At 54.3% G+C, this 18,983-nt stretch overlaps 1 protein-coding gene across 1 annotated transcript; it reads right to left on the bottom strand.

The window, feature by feature from the left end:
- Positions 1–717: 717 nt before the first annotated feature.
- Positions 718–8,105, bottom strand: LOC144739185 (FERM domain-containing protein 7-like; the record flags this gene model as incomplete). The annotated part of the gene is made up of 6 exons (XM_078622159.1): positions 718–892; positions 1,518–1,674; positions 3,281–3,398; positions 5,432–5,529; positions 5,985–6,063; positions 8,063–8,105. Coding segments are annotated over 6 exons (639 nt in total), but the record flags the coding sequence as incomplete, so codon positions are not given.
- Between the last annotated feature and the right edge of the window lie 10,878 nt (positions 8,106–18,983).

Below are 18,983 nucleotides of genomic sequence, written 5' to 3' on the forward strand. Positions count from 1 at the left end.
TCTCACTCTCTCACACTCTCTCACACTCTCTCACACTCTCTCCCTCACACTCTCTCACACTCTCTCACACCCTCACACTCTCTCACACTCTCTCACACTCTCTCACACTCTCTCCCTCACACTCTCTCTCACACCCTCACACTCTCTCTCACACACCCTCACTCTCTCTCTCTCACGCTCTCTCTCACACTCTCTCACACCCTCACACTCTCACACACCCTCACACTCTCTCACACTCTCTCACACTCTCTTACACTCTCTCCCTCACACTCTCTCTCACACCCTCACACTCTCTCTCTCACACACCCTCACTCTCTCTCTCTCTCACGCTCTCTCTCACACTCTCTCACACTCTCTCACACCCTCACACTCTCACACACCCTCACTCTCTCTCTCTCTCACACTCTCTCACACCCTCACACTCTCTCACACTCTCTCACACTCTCTCTCTCACACACTCTCTCTCTCACACCCTCACACTCTCACACTCTCTCACACCCTCACACCCTCACACTCTCTCACACTCTCTCACACTCTCTCACGCTCTCTCTATCACATTCACTCATTCTCTCACACTCTCACACTCTCACACGCTCTATCACACCCTCACACTCTCTCACCCTCTCTCTCTCTCTCACATTCACACTCTCACACTCTCACACTCTCTCACACCCTCACACTCTCTCTCTCACACCCTCACACTCTCTCACACTCTCTCACACCCTCACACTCTCTCTCTCACACACCCTCACTCTCTCTCTCTCACGCTCTCTCTCTCACGCTCGCTCTCACTCACGTAACCCTCTGCGTGCAGCTTCAGGAAGAAGCGTTCTCTCTTGAAGCTCAGCTTGCGGATCTTCGCCCAGGAACACAAACTCAGCTTCGTGCTGCCCTGTGACGCAACAAAGACAAAGGTCCCCCCTGCGGCCTTTCACAGACCGTTGGGGCAAGTGCCGTTCGCGAGCAGCGCCGACGAAGGACGGCACGATGGGTGAGTGGGGGAGCGGGTGAGCGATTTGGTGGCTGGGCGAGTGGGGGAGCGAGTTGGTTGCCGGGTGGGCGAGTGGGGGAGCGAGTTGGTGGCTGGGTGGGCGAGTGGGGGAGCGAGTTGGTGGCTGGGTGGGCGAGTGGGGGAGCGATTGAGCGAGTTGGTGGATGGGTGGGCGAGTGGGGGAGCGAGTGGGTGAGTGAGCGTGCGAGTGAGCGTGCGGGTGAGCGAGTTGGTCACTGGGTGGGTGAGTGAGCGAGCTGGTGAGCGTGCGGGCGAGCGGGAGGGCGAGCGGGAGGGCGAGCGGGCAAGCAAGCAAGCGAGCAGGTGAGCATGCGGGTGAGCGTGCAGGCGAGCGAGCGGGTGAGCGTGCAGGCGAGCGGGTGAGCGAGCGGGTGAACGAGCGGGTGAGCGAGCGGGTGAACGCGCGGGCAAGCGGGTGAGTGAGCGGGTGAGCGAGCGGGTGAGCGAGCAGGCGAGCGGGTGAGCGAGCAGGCGAGCGGGTGAGCGGGTGAGCGAGCGCCCCCACCCTGTAGACGACGATGCCCGAGTGCGTGGGGGCGAGGTGGAGGGGGTTGCCGCTGTCCCTCCTGGTGGTGGCGGTGGGGACCAGGCGCAGCCCGAACCACTCCAGCTTCCTCGCCACGTCCAGCACCTGCAGCTCGGCCTGCCCGGGGCTCTGTCCACTACACAGGCACACGCACACGCACAGGTACACACAGGTACACACACACACAGGTACACACACACACACACAGGTATATACACACACAGGTACACACACACACACAGGTACACACACACACAGGTACACACACACACAGGTACACACACACACACAGGTACACACACACACACAGGTACACACACACACACACGCACACGCACAGGTACACGCACAGGTATATACACACACACACACAGGTACACACACACACAGGTACACACACAGGCATATACACACAGGTACACAGGTACACACACACACACAGGTACACACACACACAGGTACACACACGCACAGGTACACACACGCACAGGTACACACACACAGGTACACACACACACACAGGTACACACATACAGGTACACACACACACACAGGTACACACACACAGGTACACACACACACAGGTACACACACACACAGGTACACACACACACAGGTACACACACAGGTACACACACACACAGGTACACACACACACAGGTACACACACACACAGGTACACACACACACACAGGTACACACACACAGGTACACACACACACAGGTACACACACACACACAGGTACACACACACACACAGGTACACACACACACACAGGTACACACACACACAGGTACACACACACACACAGGTACACACACACACACAGGTACACACACACAGGTACACACACACACAGGTACACACACACACACAGGTACACACACACACACAGGTACACACACACACAGGTACACACACACACACAGGTACACACACACACAGGTACACACACACACACAGGTACACACACACAGGTACACACACACACAGGTACACACACACACAGGTACACACACACACACAGGTACACACACACACACAGGTACACACACACAGGTACACACACACACACAGGTACACACACACACAGGTACACACACACACAGGTACACACACACACAGGTACACACACACACAGGTACACACACACACAGGTACACACACACACACAGGTACACACACAGGTACACACACACGTACACACACAGGTATATACACACACACACAGGTACACACACAGGTACACACACACACAGGTACACACACACACAGGTACACACACACACAGGTACACACACACACAGGTACACACACACACACAGGTACACACACAGGTACACACACAGGTACACACACACACAGGTACACACACACAGGTATATACACACACACACGCACAGGTACACACAGGTACACACACACACAGGTACACACACACACACACAGGTACACACACACACACAGGTACACACACACACACACACGCACACGCACAGGTACACGCACAGGTATATACACACACACACACAGGTACACACACACACAGGTACACACACAGGCATATACACACAGGTACACAGGTACACACACACACACAGGTACACACACACACAGGTACACACACGCACAGGTACACACACACAGGTACACACACACGCACAGGTACACACACACACAGGTACACACACACACAGGTACACACACACACAGGTACACGCACCCCCACGCCCCCCCCCACCGGTGCTGCTGGTGCATGTGCAGGGCTGAGGCCTCAACGAGCGGGGCGAGTGACGCGATTGGCCCCTCGGTGCGCAGGAAGTGACGCGCCGCGCTCTCCGTAGCGTCGCCCACCTCCGCTGCAACACGACAACAACAACACAACAACAACAACATGACCACAACACAACAACAGCAACAACACAACAACAACATGACCACAACACAACAATAGCAACAACACAACAACAACATGACCACAACACAACAACACTACAACAACATGACGACAACACAACAACAACACAACAACAACATGACAACAACACAACAACAGCAACACAAGCGGTCGTCATCAGGCTTGTGTTGCGATCGAAACGTCGCGATTTGTTTTATTTTATTGCTAACCAGAGGTCGCAACCGGGTACCCGATACCCGTACCCTACCCGATACCCGGCTACCCGTACCCGGCCAGGTACGGGTAGCCGTTTGCGACCCTGGTGCGGCCGGGTACGGGTAGGCCGTGAGTCACTGGTGAGTCACCGTTTGTCACTCATTTCCCAACGTCTCGTCTCTTCTCACAATTCAAGTTGCTAGAATCAACCCATCCGCGCCTGCAACGTGGCTTCATCCCAGAGGTCGCAATCGGGTACCCGATACCCGTACCCTACCCGAAACCCGGCTACCCGTACCCGGCCAGGTACGGGTAGCCGTTTGCGACCCTGGTGCGGCCGGGTACGGGTACGGGTAGGCCGTGAGTCACTGGTGAGTCGCCGTTTGTCACTCATTTCCCAACGTCTTGTCTCTTTTCACAGTTCAAGTTCCTAGAATCAACCCACCCGCGCCTGCAACGTGGCTTCATCCCAGAGGTCGCAACCGGGTACCCGATACCCGTACCCTACCCGTACCCGGCTACCCGTACCCGGCCAGGTACGGGTACCCGTTTGCGACCCTGGTGCGGCCGGGTACGGGTACGGGTAGGCCGTGAGTCACTGGTGAGTCACCGTTTGTCACTCATTTCGGGTAGGGTACGGGTAGGGAACGGCTACCCGTACCCGGCCGGGTACGGGTACGGGTACCCGTTTGCGACCCTGGTGCGGCCGGGTACGGGTACGGGGGGTAAGGAATCAAAACCCGTTTGCGACCTCTGCCGCTAACTACGAAGAACAAAAGAGTAAACATTGCCCCGATGATACCGACGCATTGCGTTTGAAACCGATTGGCCTACAACAGAGACGGCAGCCTTCCTAGACGGCCTAGTCTCGCCAGCAGTGTCGGACCAGAGAGCAACGCCAATCGGCGAACGGTCTCACGACTCACCCACCAGCAGCTGTGAATGCCACGAGTACCGCGCCGCGTGTGCGGTTAATGCACGGCGACTTGATCGCTCGCGAAGGGTGTAATCTGTTTGGTGTTTGAAAATCTTAACACGACTCCTGCTGTTTTATGGCTGCCGGAAAGGGTACAAACCCATTTTTTCTCATTTAAAGGACGTTGATTCTTAATGCGGAAGGGAAAACCCGGACGACCCGGAGAGAAAACGACGTGGCCACGGGGAGAGAGAGAGAGACGCAAACTCCAAATACACAGCAGCAGCAGGCGTCGTCAGAGACCCACGACCTCCTGCGTACCAGGCGAGGTAGTCAACATCTCCTAGCCACCGTGATGATGATGAGAGAAAGAGAGACACCGCAAACTCCAAATATACAGCAGCAGCAGGCGTCATCAGAGACGGGAGGAACCCCACGACCTCCTGCGTACCGGGCGAGGTAGTCAACATCTCCTAGCCACCCTGATGATGATGATGATGAGAGAGACGCAAACTCCAAATATACATCAGCAGCAAGCATCGTCAGGGTCGGGATCGACCCCACGACCTCCTGCGTACCAGGCGAGGTAGTCAACATCTCCTAGCCACCCTGATGATGATGATGATGATGAGAGAGACGCAAACTCCAAATATACAGCAGCAGGCGTCGTCAGGGTCGGGATCGACCCCACGACCTCCTGCGTACCAGGCGAGGTAGTCAACATCTCCTAGCCACCCTGATGATGATGATGATGATGAGAGAGACGCAAACTCCAAATATACAGCAGCAGGCGTCGTCAGGGTCGGGATCGACCCCACGACCTCCTGCGTACCAGGCGAGGTAGTCCAACATCTCCTACTCACCCTGCAGCAGGTAAGAGAGCAGCAGCGCTCTGGAGGTGTCGCTGCAGGGCAGGCGACCGTGAGAAAGATCTCTCCTCACCTGCAGCACAAACAGATACCTGCACACACGCACACACACACAAGGACAAAGGTCCCCCGTGTAGCCTTAACAGACTGCAGGGGCAAGTGCTGCTAGCGAGCAGCGCCTGTGAAGGCTGCCGGCACTGTGGCACACGAGGGGGTGGGTGGCCAGCAGCACCACGCCCGGCCGCCTTTGTCTCCCCAGTGGCGATGTTTAATCCACACCGCTACACCAGGTGCTCATTTGAGGCTGAGTCGACCCGTGCCTCTATGTGTCCCCGTGTCCCCATGTCCCCGTGTGTCTGTGCGTCCCCACGTCACCACATTTCTATGTCCCCATGTCCCCCCGTGTCCCCATGTCCCCCCGTGTCCCCCCGTGTCCCCATATCCCCCGTGTCCCCATATCCCCCCGTGTCCCCCCGTGTCCCCATATCCCCCGTGTCCCCATGTCCCCCCGTGTCCCCCCGTGTCCCCATGTCCCTCCGCGTCTCACCTCGTGAGTTCATCGAACAGCTGTCCAGGGTCCGGAGGGAAAAACTTCACGCTCATCTTGAACGACACCATGGAGGGTTCTGAGACACGCGGCGACACGCGGACGTAGGGAGAGACACGCGGAGACACGCGGGGGGGACACGCGGAGACACACGGAGACACGCGGAGACACGCAGGGGACACGCGGAGACACACGGAGACACGCGGAGACACGCGGGGGGGACACGCAGGTCACGGGGGGAGACACGCGGGGGGGACACGCAGGTCACGGGGGGAGACACGCGGGGGACACGCGGAGACACACGGAGACACGCGGAGACACGCGGGGGGGACACGCAGGTCACGGGGGGAGACACGCGGGGGGGGACACGCAGGTCACGGGGGGAGACACGCGGGGGACACGCGGAGACACACGGAGACACGCGGAGACACGCGGGGGGGACACGCAGGTCACGGGGGGAGACACGCGGGGGACACGCGGAGACACGCGGAGACACGCGGAGACACGCGGGGGGGACACGCAGGTCACGGGGGGAGACACGCGGGGGACACGCGGAGACACGCGGAGACACGCGGAGACAAGCGGGGGGGACACGCAGGTCACGGGGGGAGACACGCGGGGGACACGCGGAGACACGCGGAGACACGCGGAGACACACGGAGACACACGGAGACACACGGGGGACACGCAGGTCACGTGGGGGACACGCGGAGACACGCACGGAGAGACGCGCACGTGTCCGTACACACACACACACGTGTACGTACACACACACGTGTACGCACACACACACACACACGTGTACGCACACACACACACACACGTGTACGCACACACACACACGTGTACGCACACACACACACACGTGTACGTACACACACACACACACGTGTACGTACACACACACACACACGTGTACGCACACACACACACGTGTACGCACACACACACACACGTGTACGTACACACACACACACACGTGTACGCACACACACACACACACGTGTACGTACACACACACACACACGTGTACGTACACACACACACACACGTGTACGCACACACACACACACGTGTACACACACACACACACACGTGTACGTACACACACACACACACGTGTACGCACACACACACACACGTGTACGCACACACACACACACGTGTACGCAAACACACACACGTGTACGCACACACACACACGTGTACGCACACACACACACACACGTGTACGCACACACACACACGTGTACGCACACACACACCCACGTGTACGTACACACACACACACACACGTGTACGCACACACACACACGTGTACGTACACACACACACACACGTGTACGCACACACACACACGTGTACGCACACACACACACACACGTGTACGCACACACACACACGTGTACGTACACACACACACACACGTGTACGCACACACACACACGTGTACGTACACACACACACACGTGTACGTACACACACACACACGTGTACGCACACACACACACACACGTGTACGTACACACACACACACGTGTACGCACACACACACACACGTGTACGCACACACACACACACACGTGTACGCACACACACACACACGTGTACGTACACACACACACACGTGTACGCACACACACACACACACGTGTACGTACACACACACACGTGTACGTACACACACACACACGTGTACGTACACACACACACACACACACGTGTACGTACACACACACACGTGTACGTACACACACACACACACGTGTACGCACACACACACACACACGTGTACGCACACACACACACACACGTGTACGTACACACACACACACGTGTACACACACACACACACACGTGTACGCACACACACACACACACGTGTACGTACACACACACACACGTGTACGCACACACACACACACGTGTACGTACACACACACACACACACACGTGTACGCACACACACACACACACGTGTACGCACACACACACACACACGTGTACGCACACACACACACGTGTACGCACACACACACACACGTGGACCCCCCCCTCGGTGTCTGTGAGCCTCTCACTTCTCACTTGCTTGGTGATCCTCTTCCTGGCGTCCAGCCACACCTGCACCACGCACAAAGACAAAGGTCCCCCAGGTGGCCTTCGCAAAACTTCCAGGGGCAAGTGCCACGTGCATCAGCGGCAGGCAACAGGCAGCGGCAGGCAACAGGCAGCGGCAGGCAGCAGCAGCAGGCAGCAGCAGCTACAGCAGTAGCAGCAGCAGCTACAGCAGCGGCAGCAGCAGCTACAGCAGCAGCAGCTACAGCAGCAGCTACAGCAGCAGCAGCAGCAGCTACAGCAGCAGCAGCAGCAGCAGCAGCTACAGCAGCAGCAGCAGCTACAGCAGCAGCAGCAGCAGCAGCTACAGCAGCAGCAGCAGCTACAGCAGCAGCAGATACAGCAGCAACAGCAGCTACAGCAGCAGCAGCAGCTACATCAGCAGCAGTAGCAGCAGCAGCAGCAGCTACAGCAGCAGCAGCAGCTACAGCAGCAGCAGCAGCAGCTACAGCAGCAGCAGCAGCTACAGCAGCAGCAGCAGCTACAGCAGCAGCAGCAGCTACATCAGCAGCAACAGCAGCAGCTACAGCAGCAGCTACATCAGCAGCTACAGCAGCAACAGCAGCTACAGCAGCAGCAGCAGCTACAGCAGCAGCAGCTACAGCAGCAACAGTCAGCAGCAGTGGCAGCAGTAGCAGCAGCAGCTGCAGCAGCAGCAGTAGCAGCAGCAACAGCAGTAGCAGCAGCAACAGCAGCAGCTCAGCAGCAGCAGCAGCAGCAGTAGCAGCAGCAACAGCAGCAGCAGCAGCAACAGCAGTAGCAGTAGCAGCAGCAACAGCAGCAGCAGTAGCAGCAGCAACAGCAGTAGCAGCAGCAACAGCAGCAGCAGTAGCAGCAGCAACAGCAGCAGCAGCAGCAGCAACAGCAGCAGCAGCAGTAGCAGCAGCAGTAGCAGCAGCAACAGCAGTAGCAGCAGTAGCAGCAGCAACAGCAGCAGCAGCAGCAACAGCAGCAGCTACAGCAGCTACAGCAGCAGCAGCTACAGCAGCAGCAGCAGCAGCTACAGCAGCTACAGCAGCAGCAGCAGCTACAGCAGCTACAGCAGCAGCAGCAGCTACAGCAGCTACAGCAGCTACAGCAGCAGCAGCAGCTACAGCAGCTACAGCAGCAGCAGGCCGGCGCAGCGTCTACGGTGAGCCGCGAACCCCCGGCATCCCGAGTTTGATTCCCGCTCACGATCACCAACACCCGGTGACGATTATCTGAACGGGTGCTGAGGCCTCCCCCAGGGTCGACTCAGCCTCAAATGAGCACCTGGTGTGCGGTGTGCAGTAAACGTCGCCACTAGGGGAGACAAAGGCGGCCGGGCGTGGTGAGTCTATGGGTCTCTGTGTGATGAGTTTATGGCTCTCTTTCTGCATGATGAGCCTATGGGTCTCTGCGTGATGAGTCTGTGGGTCTCTGTGTGATGAGTCTATGGGTTTCTCTCTGTGTAATAAGTCTATGGGTCTCTGTGTGGTGAGTCTGTGGGTCTCTCTCTGTGTGATGAGTCTATGGGTCTCTGCGTGATGAGTCTGTGGATCTCTGTGTGGTGAGTCTATGGGTCTCTCTCTGTGTGATGAGTCTATGGGTCTCTGCGTGATGAGTTGTGGGTCTCTCTCTGTGTGATGAGTCTGTGGATCTCTGTGTGGTGAGTCTATGGGTCTCTCTCTGTGTGGTGAGTCTATGGGTCTCTGTGTGATGAGTTTGTGGGTCTCTGTGTGGTGAGTCTATGGGTCTCTCTCTGTGTGATGAGTCTGTGGATCTCTGTGTGGTGAGTCTATGGGTCTCTGCGTGATGAGTCTGTGGGTCTCTGTGTGGTGAGTCTATGGGTCTCTCTCTGTGTGATGAGTCTGTGGGTCTCTCTGTGTGATGAGTCTGTGGATCTCTGTGTGGTGAGTCGATGGGTCTCTGCGTGATGAGTCTGTGGGTCTCTGTGTGGTGAGTCTATGGGTCTCTCTCTGTGTGATGAGTCTGTGGGTCTCTCTGCGTGATGAGTCTGTGGATCTCTGTGTGATGAGTCTGTGGGTCTCTGCGTGATGAGTCTGTGGATCTCTGTGTGGTGAGTCTATGGGTCTCTCTCTGTGTGATGAGTCTGTGGGTCTCTCTGCGTGATGAGTCTGTGGATCTCTGTGTGATGAGTCTGTGGGTCTCTGTGTGATGAGTCTGTGGATCTCTGTGTGGTGAGTCTATGGGTCTCTCTCTGTGTGATGAGTCTATGGGTCTCTGTGTGATGAGTCTGTGGGTCTCTGTGTGGTGAGTCTATGGGTCTCTCTCTGTGTGATGAGTCTATGGGTCTCTGTGTGATGAGTCTATGGGTCTCTGTGTGGTGAGTCTGTGGATCTCTGTGTGGTGAGTCTATGGGTCTCTCTCTGTGTGATGAGTCTGTGGGTCTCTGCGTGATGAGTCTGTGGGTCTCTGTGTGGTGAGTCTATGGGTCTCTCTCTGCGTGAGGAGTCTGTGGATCTCTGTGTGGTGAGTCTATGGGTCTCTCTCTGTGTGATGAGTCTGTGGATCTCTGTGTGGTGAGTCTATGGGTCTCTCTCTGTGTGATGAGTCTGTGGGTCTCTGCGTGATGAGTCTGTGGATCTCTGTGTGGTGAGTCTATGGGTCTCTCTCTGTGTGATGAGTCTATGGGTCTCTGTGTGATGAGTCTGTGGATCTCTGTGTGGTGAGTCTATGGGTCTCTCTCTGTGTGATGAGTCTGTGGATCTCTGTGTGGTGAGTCTATGGGTCTCTGCGTGATGAGTCTATGGGTCTCTCTCTGTGTGGTGAGTCTATGGGTCTCTGTGTGATGAGTCTATGGGTCTCTCTCTGTGTGATGAGTCTGTGGATCTCTGCGTGATGAGTCTATGGGTCTCTCTCTGTGTGATGAGTCTGTGGATCTCTGTGTGGTGAGTCTATGGGTCTCTCTCTGTGTGGTGAGTCTATGGGTCTCTGTGTGATGAGTCTGTGGGTCTCTGTGTGGTGAGTCTATGGGTCTCTCTCTGTGTGATGAGTCTGTGGGTCTCTGTGTGATGAGTCTATGGGTCTCTCTCTGTGTGGTGAGTCTGTGGGTCTCTGTGTGGTGAGTCTATGGGTCTCTCTCTGTGTGGTGAGTCTGTGGGTCTCTGTGTGGTGAGTCTATGGGTCTCTCTCTGTGTGGTGAGTCTGTGGATCTCTGTGTGATGAGTCTATGGGTCTCTCTCTGCGTGAGGAGTCTGTGGATCTCTGTGTGGTGAGTCTATGGGTCTCTCTCTGTGTGATGAGTCTATGGGTCTCTGTGTGATGAGTCTGTGGATCTCTGTGTGGTGAGTCTATGGGTCTCTCTCTGTGTGATGAGTCTGTGGGTCTCTGCGTGATGAGTCTGTGGATCTCTGTGTGGTGAGTCTATGGGTCTCTCTCTGTGTGATGAGTCTATGGGTCTCTGCGTGATGAGTCTGTGGGTCTCTGTGTGGTGAGTCTATGGGTCTCTCTCTGTGTGATGAGTCTGTGGGTCTCTCTGTGTGATGAGTCTGTGGATCTCTGTGTGGTGAGTCGATGGGTCTCTGCGTGATGAGTCTGTGGGTCTCTGTGTGGTGAGTCTATGGGTCTCTCTCTGTGTGATGAGTCTGTGGGTCTCTGCGTGATGAGTCTGTGGATCTCTGTGTGGTGAGTCTATGGGTCTCTCTCTGTGTGATGAGTCTATGGGTCTCTGTGTGATGAGTCTGTGGGTCTCTGTGTGGTGAGTCTATGGGTCTCTCTCTGTGTGGTGAGTCTATGGGTCTCTCTCTGTGTGATGAGTCTGTGGGTCTCTGCGTGATGAGTCTGTGGATCTCTGTGTGGTGAGTCTATGGGTCTCTCTCTGTGTGATGAGTCTATGGGTCTCTGCGTGATGAGTCTGTGGATCTCTGTGTGGTGAGTCTATGGGTCTCTGTGTGATGAGTCTATGGGTCTCTGTGTGGTGAGTCTGTGGGTCTCTGTGTGATGAGTCTATGGGTCTCTGTGTGGTGAGTCTATGGGTCTCTCTCTGCGTGATGAGTCTGTGGATCTCTGTGTGGTGAGTCTATGGGTCTCTCTCTGTGTGATGAGTCTATGGGTATCTGCGTGATGAGTCTGTGGATCTCTGTGTGGTGAGTCTATGGGTCTCTGTGTGATGAGTCTATGGGTCTCTGTGTGGTGAGTCTGTGGGTCTCTGTGTGATGAGTCTATGGGTCTCTGTGTGGTGAGTCTATGGGTCTCTCTCTGCGTGATGAGTCTGTGGATCTCTGTGTGGTGAGTCTATGGGTCTCTCTCTGTGTGATGAGTCTATGGGTCTCTGTGTGATGAGTCTGTGGATCTCTGTGTGGTGAGTCTATGGGTCTCTCTCTGTGTGATGAGTCTATAGGTCTCTGTGTGATGAGTCTGTGGATCTCTGTGTGGTGAGTCTATGGGTCTCTCTCTGTGTGATGAGTCTATAGGTCTCTGTGTGATGAGTCTGTGGGTCTCTGTGTGGTGAGTCAATGGGTCTCTCTCTGTGTGATGAGTCTATAGGTCTCTGTGTGATGAGTCTGTGGATCTCTGTGTGGTGAGTCTATGGGTCTCTCTCTGTGTGATGAGTCTGTGGGTCTCTGCGTGATGAGTCTGTGGATCTCTGTGTGGTGAGTCTATGGGTCTCTGTGTGGTGAGTCTGTGTCTCTCTCTCTGTGTGATGAGTCTGTGGGTCTCTCTCTGTGTGATGAGTCTGTGGGTCTCTCTGCGTGATGAGTCTGTGTCTCTCTCTCTGCGTGATGAGTCTGTGGGTCTCTCTCTGTGTGATGAGTCTGTGGGTCTCTGTGTGGTGAGTCAATGGGTCTCTCTCTGTGTGATGAGTCTATAGGTCTCTGTGTGATGAGTCTGTGGATCTCTGTGTGGTGAGTCTATGGGTCTCTCTCTGTGTGATGAGTCTGTGGGTCTCTGCGTGATGAGTCTGTGGATCTCTGTGTGGTGAGTCTATGGGTCTCTGTGTGGTGAGTCTGTGTCTCTCTCTCTGTGTGATGAGTCTGTGGGTCTCTCTCTGTGTGATGAGTCTGTGGGTCTCTGCGTGATGAGTCTGTGTCTCTCTCTCTGCGTGATGAGTCTGTGGGTCTCTGTGTGATGAGTCTGTGTCTCTCTCTCTGTGTGATGAGTCTGTGTCTCTCTCTCTGTGTGATGAGTCTGTGTCTCTCTCTCTGTGTGATGAGTCTGTGTCTCTCTCTCTGTGTGATGAGTCTGTGTCTCTCTCTCTGTGTGATGAGTCTGTGTCTCTCTCTCTGCGTGATGAGTCTGTGTCTCTTTCTCTGTGTGATGAGTCTGTGTCTCTCTCTCTGTGTGATGAGTCTGTGTCTCTCTCTCTGTGTGATGAGTCTGTGTCTCTCTCTCTGTGTGATGAGTCTGTGTCTCTCTCTCTGCGTGATGAGTCTGTGTCTCTCTCTCTGTGTGATGAGTCTGTGTCTCTCTCTCTGTGTGATGAGTCTGTGTCTCTCTCTGCGTGATGAGTCTGTGTCTCTCTCTCTGTGTCATGAGTCTGTGTCTCTCTCTCTTTGCGTGATGAGTCTGTGTCTCTCTCTCTGTGTCATGAGTCTGTGTCTCTCTCTCTGCGTGATGAGTCTGTGTCTCTCTCTCTGTGTCATGAGTCTGTGTCTCTCTCTCTCTGTGTGATGAGTCTGTGTCTCTCTCTGCGTGATGAGTCTGTGGGTCTCTGTGTGATGAGTCTGTGTCTCTCTCTCTGTGTGATGAGTCTGTGTCTCTCTCTGCGTGATGAGTCTGTGTCTCTCTCTCTGTGTCATGAGTCTGTGTCTCTCTCTCTGCGTGATGAGTCTGTGTCTCTCTCTCTGTGTCATGAGTCTGTGTCTCTCTCTCTTTGCGTGATGAGTCTGTGTCTCTCTCTCTCTGTGTGATGAGTCTGTGTCTCTCTCTCTGCGTGATGAGTCTGTGTCTCTCTCTCTGCGTGATGAGTCTGTGTCTCTCTCTCTGCGTGATGAGTCTGTGTCTCTCTCTCTGCGTGATGAGTCTGTGTCTCTCTCTCTGTGTGATGAGTCTGTGTCTCTCTCTCTGTGTGATGAGTCTGTGTCTCTCTCTCTGCGTGATGAGTGTGTGTCTCTCTCTCTCTCTCTGCGTGATGAGTCTGTGTCTCTCTCTGTGTGATGAGTCTGTGTCTCTCTCTGCGTGATGAGTCTGTGTCTCTCTCTCGGTGTGATGAGTCTGTGTCTCTCTCTCTGCGTGATGAGTCTGGTGTCTCTCTCTCTGTGTGATGAGTCTGTGTCTCTCTCTCTGTGTGATGAGTCTGTGTCTCTCTCTCTGCGTGATGAGTCTGTGTCTCTCTCTCTGCGTGATGAGTCTGTGTCTCTCTCTCTCTGTGTGATGAGTCTGGTGTCTCTCTCTGTGTGATGAGTCTGTGTCTCTCTCTCTGCGTGATGAGTCTGTGTCTCTCTCTCTGTGTGATGAGTCTGTGTCTCTCTCTCTGCGTGATGAGTCTGTGTCTCTCTCTCTGTGTGATGAGTCTGTGTCTCTCTCTCGCGTGATGAGTCTGTGTCTCTCTCTCTGTGTGATGAGTCTGTGTCTCTCTCTCTGCGTGATGAGTCTGTGTCTCTCTCTCTGCGTGATGAGTCTGTGTCTCTCTCTCTCTGTGTGATGAGTCTGTGTCTCTCTCTGTGTGATGAGTCTGTGTCTCTCTCTCTGCGTGATGAGTCTGTGTCTCTCTCTCTGTGTGATGAGTCTGTGTCTCTCTCTGTGTGATGAGTCTGTGTCTCTCTCTCTCTGCGTGATGAGTCTGTGTCTCTCTCTGCGTGATGAGTCTGTGTCTCTCTCTCTGTGTGATGAGTCTGTGTCTCTCTCTCTGCGTGATGAGTCTGTGTCTCTCTCTCTGCGTGATGAGTCTGTGTCTCTCTCTCTGTGTGATGAGTCTGTGTCTCTCTCTCTCTGCGTGATGAGTCTGTGTCTCTCTCTGCGTGGTGAGTCTGTGTCTCTCTCTCTCTGCGTGATGAGTCTCGTGTCTCTCTCTCTCTGCGTGATGAGTCTGTGTCTCTCTCTCTGCGTGGTGAGTCTGTGTCTCTCTCTCTCTGTGTGATGAGTCTGTGTCTCTCTCTCTCTGCGTGATGAGTCTGTGTCTCTCCTGCGTGGTGAGTCCTGTGTCTCTCTCTCTCTGCGTGGTGAGTCTGTGTCTCTCTTCTGCGTGATGAGTCTGTGTCTCTCTCTCTCTGCGTGATGAGTCTGTGTCTCTCTCTCTCTGCGTGATGAGTCTGTGTCTCTCTCTGCGTGGTGAGTCTGTGTCTCTCTCTCTCTGTGTGTGAGTCTGTGTCTCTCTCTGCGTGATGAGTCTGTGTCTCTCTCTCTGCGTGATGAGTCTGTGTCTCTCTCTCTGCGTGATGAGTCTGTGTCTCTCTCTGCGTGGTGAGTCTGTGTCGGTCTCTCTCTCTGTGTGATGAGTCTGTGTCTCTCTCTCTGTGTGATGAGTCTGTGTCTCTCTCTGCGTGGTGAGTCTGTGTCTCTCTCTCTGCGTGATGAGTCTGTGTCTCTCTCTGCGTGATGAGTCTGTGTCTCTCTCTCTGTGTGATGAGTCTGTGTCTCTCTCTCTGCGTGATGAGTCTGTGTCTCTCTCTCTGCGTGATGAGTCTGTGTCTCTCTCTCTGCGTGATGAGTCTGTGTCTCTCTCTCTGCGTGATGAGTCTGTGTCTCTCTCTCTGTGTGATGAGTCTGTGTCTCTCTCTCTGTGTGATGAGTCTGTGTCTCTCTCTCTGCGTGATGAGTCTGTGTCTCTCTCTCTCGTGTGATGAGTCTGTGTCTCTCTCTGTGTGATGAGTCTGTGTCTCTCTCTCTGCGTGATGAGTCTGTGTCTCTCTCTCTGCGTGATGAGTCTGTGTCTCTCTCTCTGCGTGATGAGTCTGTGTCTCTCTCTCTGCGTGATGAGTCTGTGTCTCTCTCTCTGTGTGATGAGTCTGTGTCTCTCTCTCTCTGCGTGATGAGTCTGTGTCTCTCTCTCTGCGTGATGAGTCTGTGTCTCTCTCTCTGCGTGATGAGTCTGTGTCTCTCTCTCTGCGTGATGAGTCTGTGTCTCTCTCTCTCTGCGTGATGAGTCTGTGTCTCTCTCTCTCTCTGCGTGATGAGTCTGTGTCTCTCTCTCTGTGTGATGAGTGTGTGTCTCTCTCTCTCTCTCTGCGTGATGAGTCTGTGTCTCTCTCTGTGTGATGAGTCTGTGTCTCTCTCTGCGTGATGAGTCTGTGTCTCTCTCTCTGTGTGATGAGTCTGTGTCTCTCTCTCTGCGTGATGAGTCTGTGTCTCTCTCTGTGTGATGAGTCTGTGTCTCTCTCTCTGTGTGATGAGTCTGTGTCTCTCTCTCTGTGTGATGAGTCTGTGTCTCTCTCTGTGTGATGAGTCTGTGTCTCTCTCTCTCTGCGTGGTGAGTCTGTGTCTCTCTCTCTGTGTGATGAGTCTGTGTCTCTCTCTGCGTGATGAGTCTGTGTCTCTCTCTCTGTGTGATGAGTCTGTGTCTCTCTCTCTCTGCGTGATGAGTCTGTGTCTCTCTCTCTCTGCGTGATGAGTCTGTGTCTCTCTCTCTGTGTGATGAGTCTGTGTCTCTCTCTCTCTGCGTGATGAGTCTGTGTCTCTCTCTCTGCGTGATGAGTCTGTGTCTCTCTCTCTCTGTGCTGATGAGTCTGTGTCTCTCTCTCTCTGCGTGGGAGTCTGTGTCTCTCTCTCTCTGCGTGATGAGTCTGTGTCTCTCTCTCTGCGTGATGAGTCTGTGTCTCTCTCTCTCTGCGTGATGAGTCTGTGTCTCTCTCTGCGTGGTGAGTCTGTGTCTCTCTCTCTGCGTGATGAGTTTGTGTCTCTCTCTGCGTGATGAGTCTGTGTCTCTCTCTCTCTGCGTGATGAGTCTGTGTCTCTCTCTCTCTGCGTGATGAGTCTGTGTCTCTCTCTCTCTGCGTGATGAGTCTGTGTCTCTCTCTCTCTGCGTGGTGAGTCTGTGTCTCTCTCCTCTGCGTGATGAGTCTGTGTCTCTCTCTCTCTGCGTGATGAGTCTGTGTCTCTCTCTCTCTGCGTGATGAGTCTGTGTCTCTCTCTCTCTGCGTGATGAGTCTGTGTCTCTCTCTCTCTGCGTGATGAGTCTGTGTCTCTCTCTCTCTGCGTGATGAGTCTGTGTCTCTCTCTGCGTGGTGAGTCTGTGTCTCTCTCTCTGCGTGATGAGTCTGTGTCTCTCTCTGCGTGATGAGTCTGTGTCTCTCTCTCTGCGTGATGAGTCTGGTCTCTCTCTCTCTGCGTGATGAGTCTGTGTCTCTCTCTCTCTGCGTGATGAGTCTGTGTCTCTCTCTCTCTGCGTGATGAGTCTGTGTCTCTCTCTGGCTCTGCGTGATGAGTCTGTGTCTCTCTCTCTCTGTGTGATGAGTCTGTGTCTCTCTCTCTGCATGATGAGTCTGTGTCTCTCTCTCTGTGTGATGAGTCTGTGTCTCTCTCTCTGTGTGATGAGTCTGTGTCTCTCTCTCTGTGTGATGAGTCTGTGTCTCTCTCTCTGCGTGATGAGTCTGGTGTCTCTCTCTCTGTGTGATGAGTCTGTGTCTCTCTCTCTGTGTGATGAGTCTGTGTCTCTCTCTCTCTGCGTGATGAGTCTGTGTCTCTCTCTCTGTGTGATGAGTCTGTGTCTCTCTCTGTGTGATGAGTCTGTGTCTCTCTCTCTCTCTGCGTGATGAGACTGTGTCTCTCTCTCTCTGCGTGATGAGTCCTGTGTCTCTCTCTCTGTGTGATGAGTCTGCGTCTCTCTCTCTCTGCGTGATGAGGTCTGGTGTCTCTCTCTCTCTGCGTGATGAGACTGTGTCTCTCTCTCTGTGTGATGAGTCTGTGTCTCTCTCTCTCTCTGCGTGATGAGACTGTGTCTCTCTCTCTCTGGTGGTGGATGAGTCTGTGTCTCTCTCTCTGTGTGATGAGTCCTGTGTCTCTCTCTCTCTGCGTGATGAGTCTGTGTCTCTCTCTCTGTGTGATGAGTCTGTGTCTCTCTCTCTGTGTGATGAGTCTGTGTCTCTCTCTCTCTGCGTGATGAGTCTGTGTCTCTCTCTCTGTGTGATGAGTCTGTGTCTCTCTCTCTGCGTGATGAGTCTGTGTCTCTCTCTCTCTGCGTGATGAGTCTGTGTCTCTCTCTCTGTGTGATGAGTCTGTGTCTCTCTCTCTCTGCGTGATGAGTCTGTGTCTCTCTCTCTGTGTGATGAGTCTGTGTCTCTCTCTCTGCGTGATGAGTCCTGTGTCTCTCTCTCTGCGTGAGAGTCTGTGTCTCTCTCTCTGCGTGATGAGTCTGTGTCTCTCTCTCTGCTGCGTGATGAGTCTGTGTCTCTCTCTCTGCGTGATGAGTCTGTGTCTCTCTCTCTGCGTGATGAGTCTGTGTCTTCTCTCTGCGTGATGAGTCTGTGTCTCTCTCTCTGTGTGATGAGTCTGGTGTCTCTCTCTCTGCGTGATGAGTCTGTGTCTCTCTCTCTGCGTGATGAAGTCTGTGTCTCTCTCTCTGTGTGATGAGTCTGTGTCTCTCTCTCTGTGTGATGAGTCTGTGTCTCTCTCTTCTGCGTGATGAGTCTGTGTCTCTCTCTCTGCGTGATGAGTCTACGTCTCTCTCTGCGTGATGAGTCTGTGTCTCTCTCTCTGCGTGATGAGTCTGTGTCTCTCTCTCTGCGTGATGAGTCTGTGTCTCTCTCTCTGTGTGATGAGTCTGTGTCTCTCTCTCTGTGTGATGAGTCTGTGTCTCTCTCTCTGCGTGATGAGTCTGTGTCTCTCTCTCTGCGTGATGAGTCTGTGTCTCTCTCTCTGTGTGATGAGTCTGTGTCTCTCTCTCTGTGTGATGAGTCTGTGTCTCTCTCTCTGCGTGATGAGTCTGTGTCTCTCTCTCTGCGTGATGAGTCTGTGTCTCTCTCTGTGTGATGAGTCTGTGTCTCTCTCTCTCTGTGTGATGAGTCTGTGTCTCTCTCTGCGTGC

This window comes from Lampetra planeri, unplaced genomic scaffold, assembly GCF_965212315.1.
Source record: "Lampetra planeri unplaced genomic scaffold, kcLamPlan1.2.h2 scaffold_1356, whole genome shotgun sequence".
Lineage (NCBI taxonomy): Eukaryota > Metazoa > Chordata > Hyperoartia > Petromyzontiformes > Petromyzontidae > Lampetra > Lampetra planeri.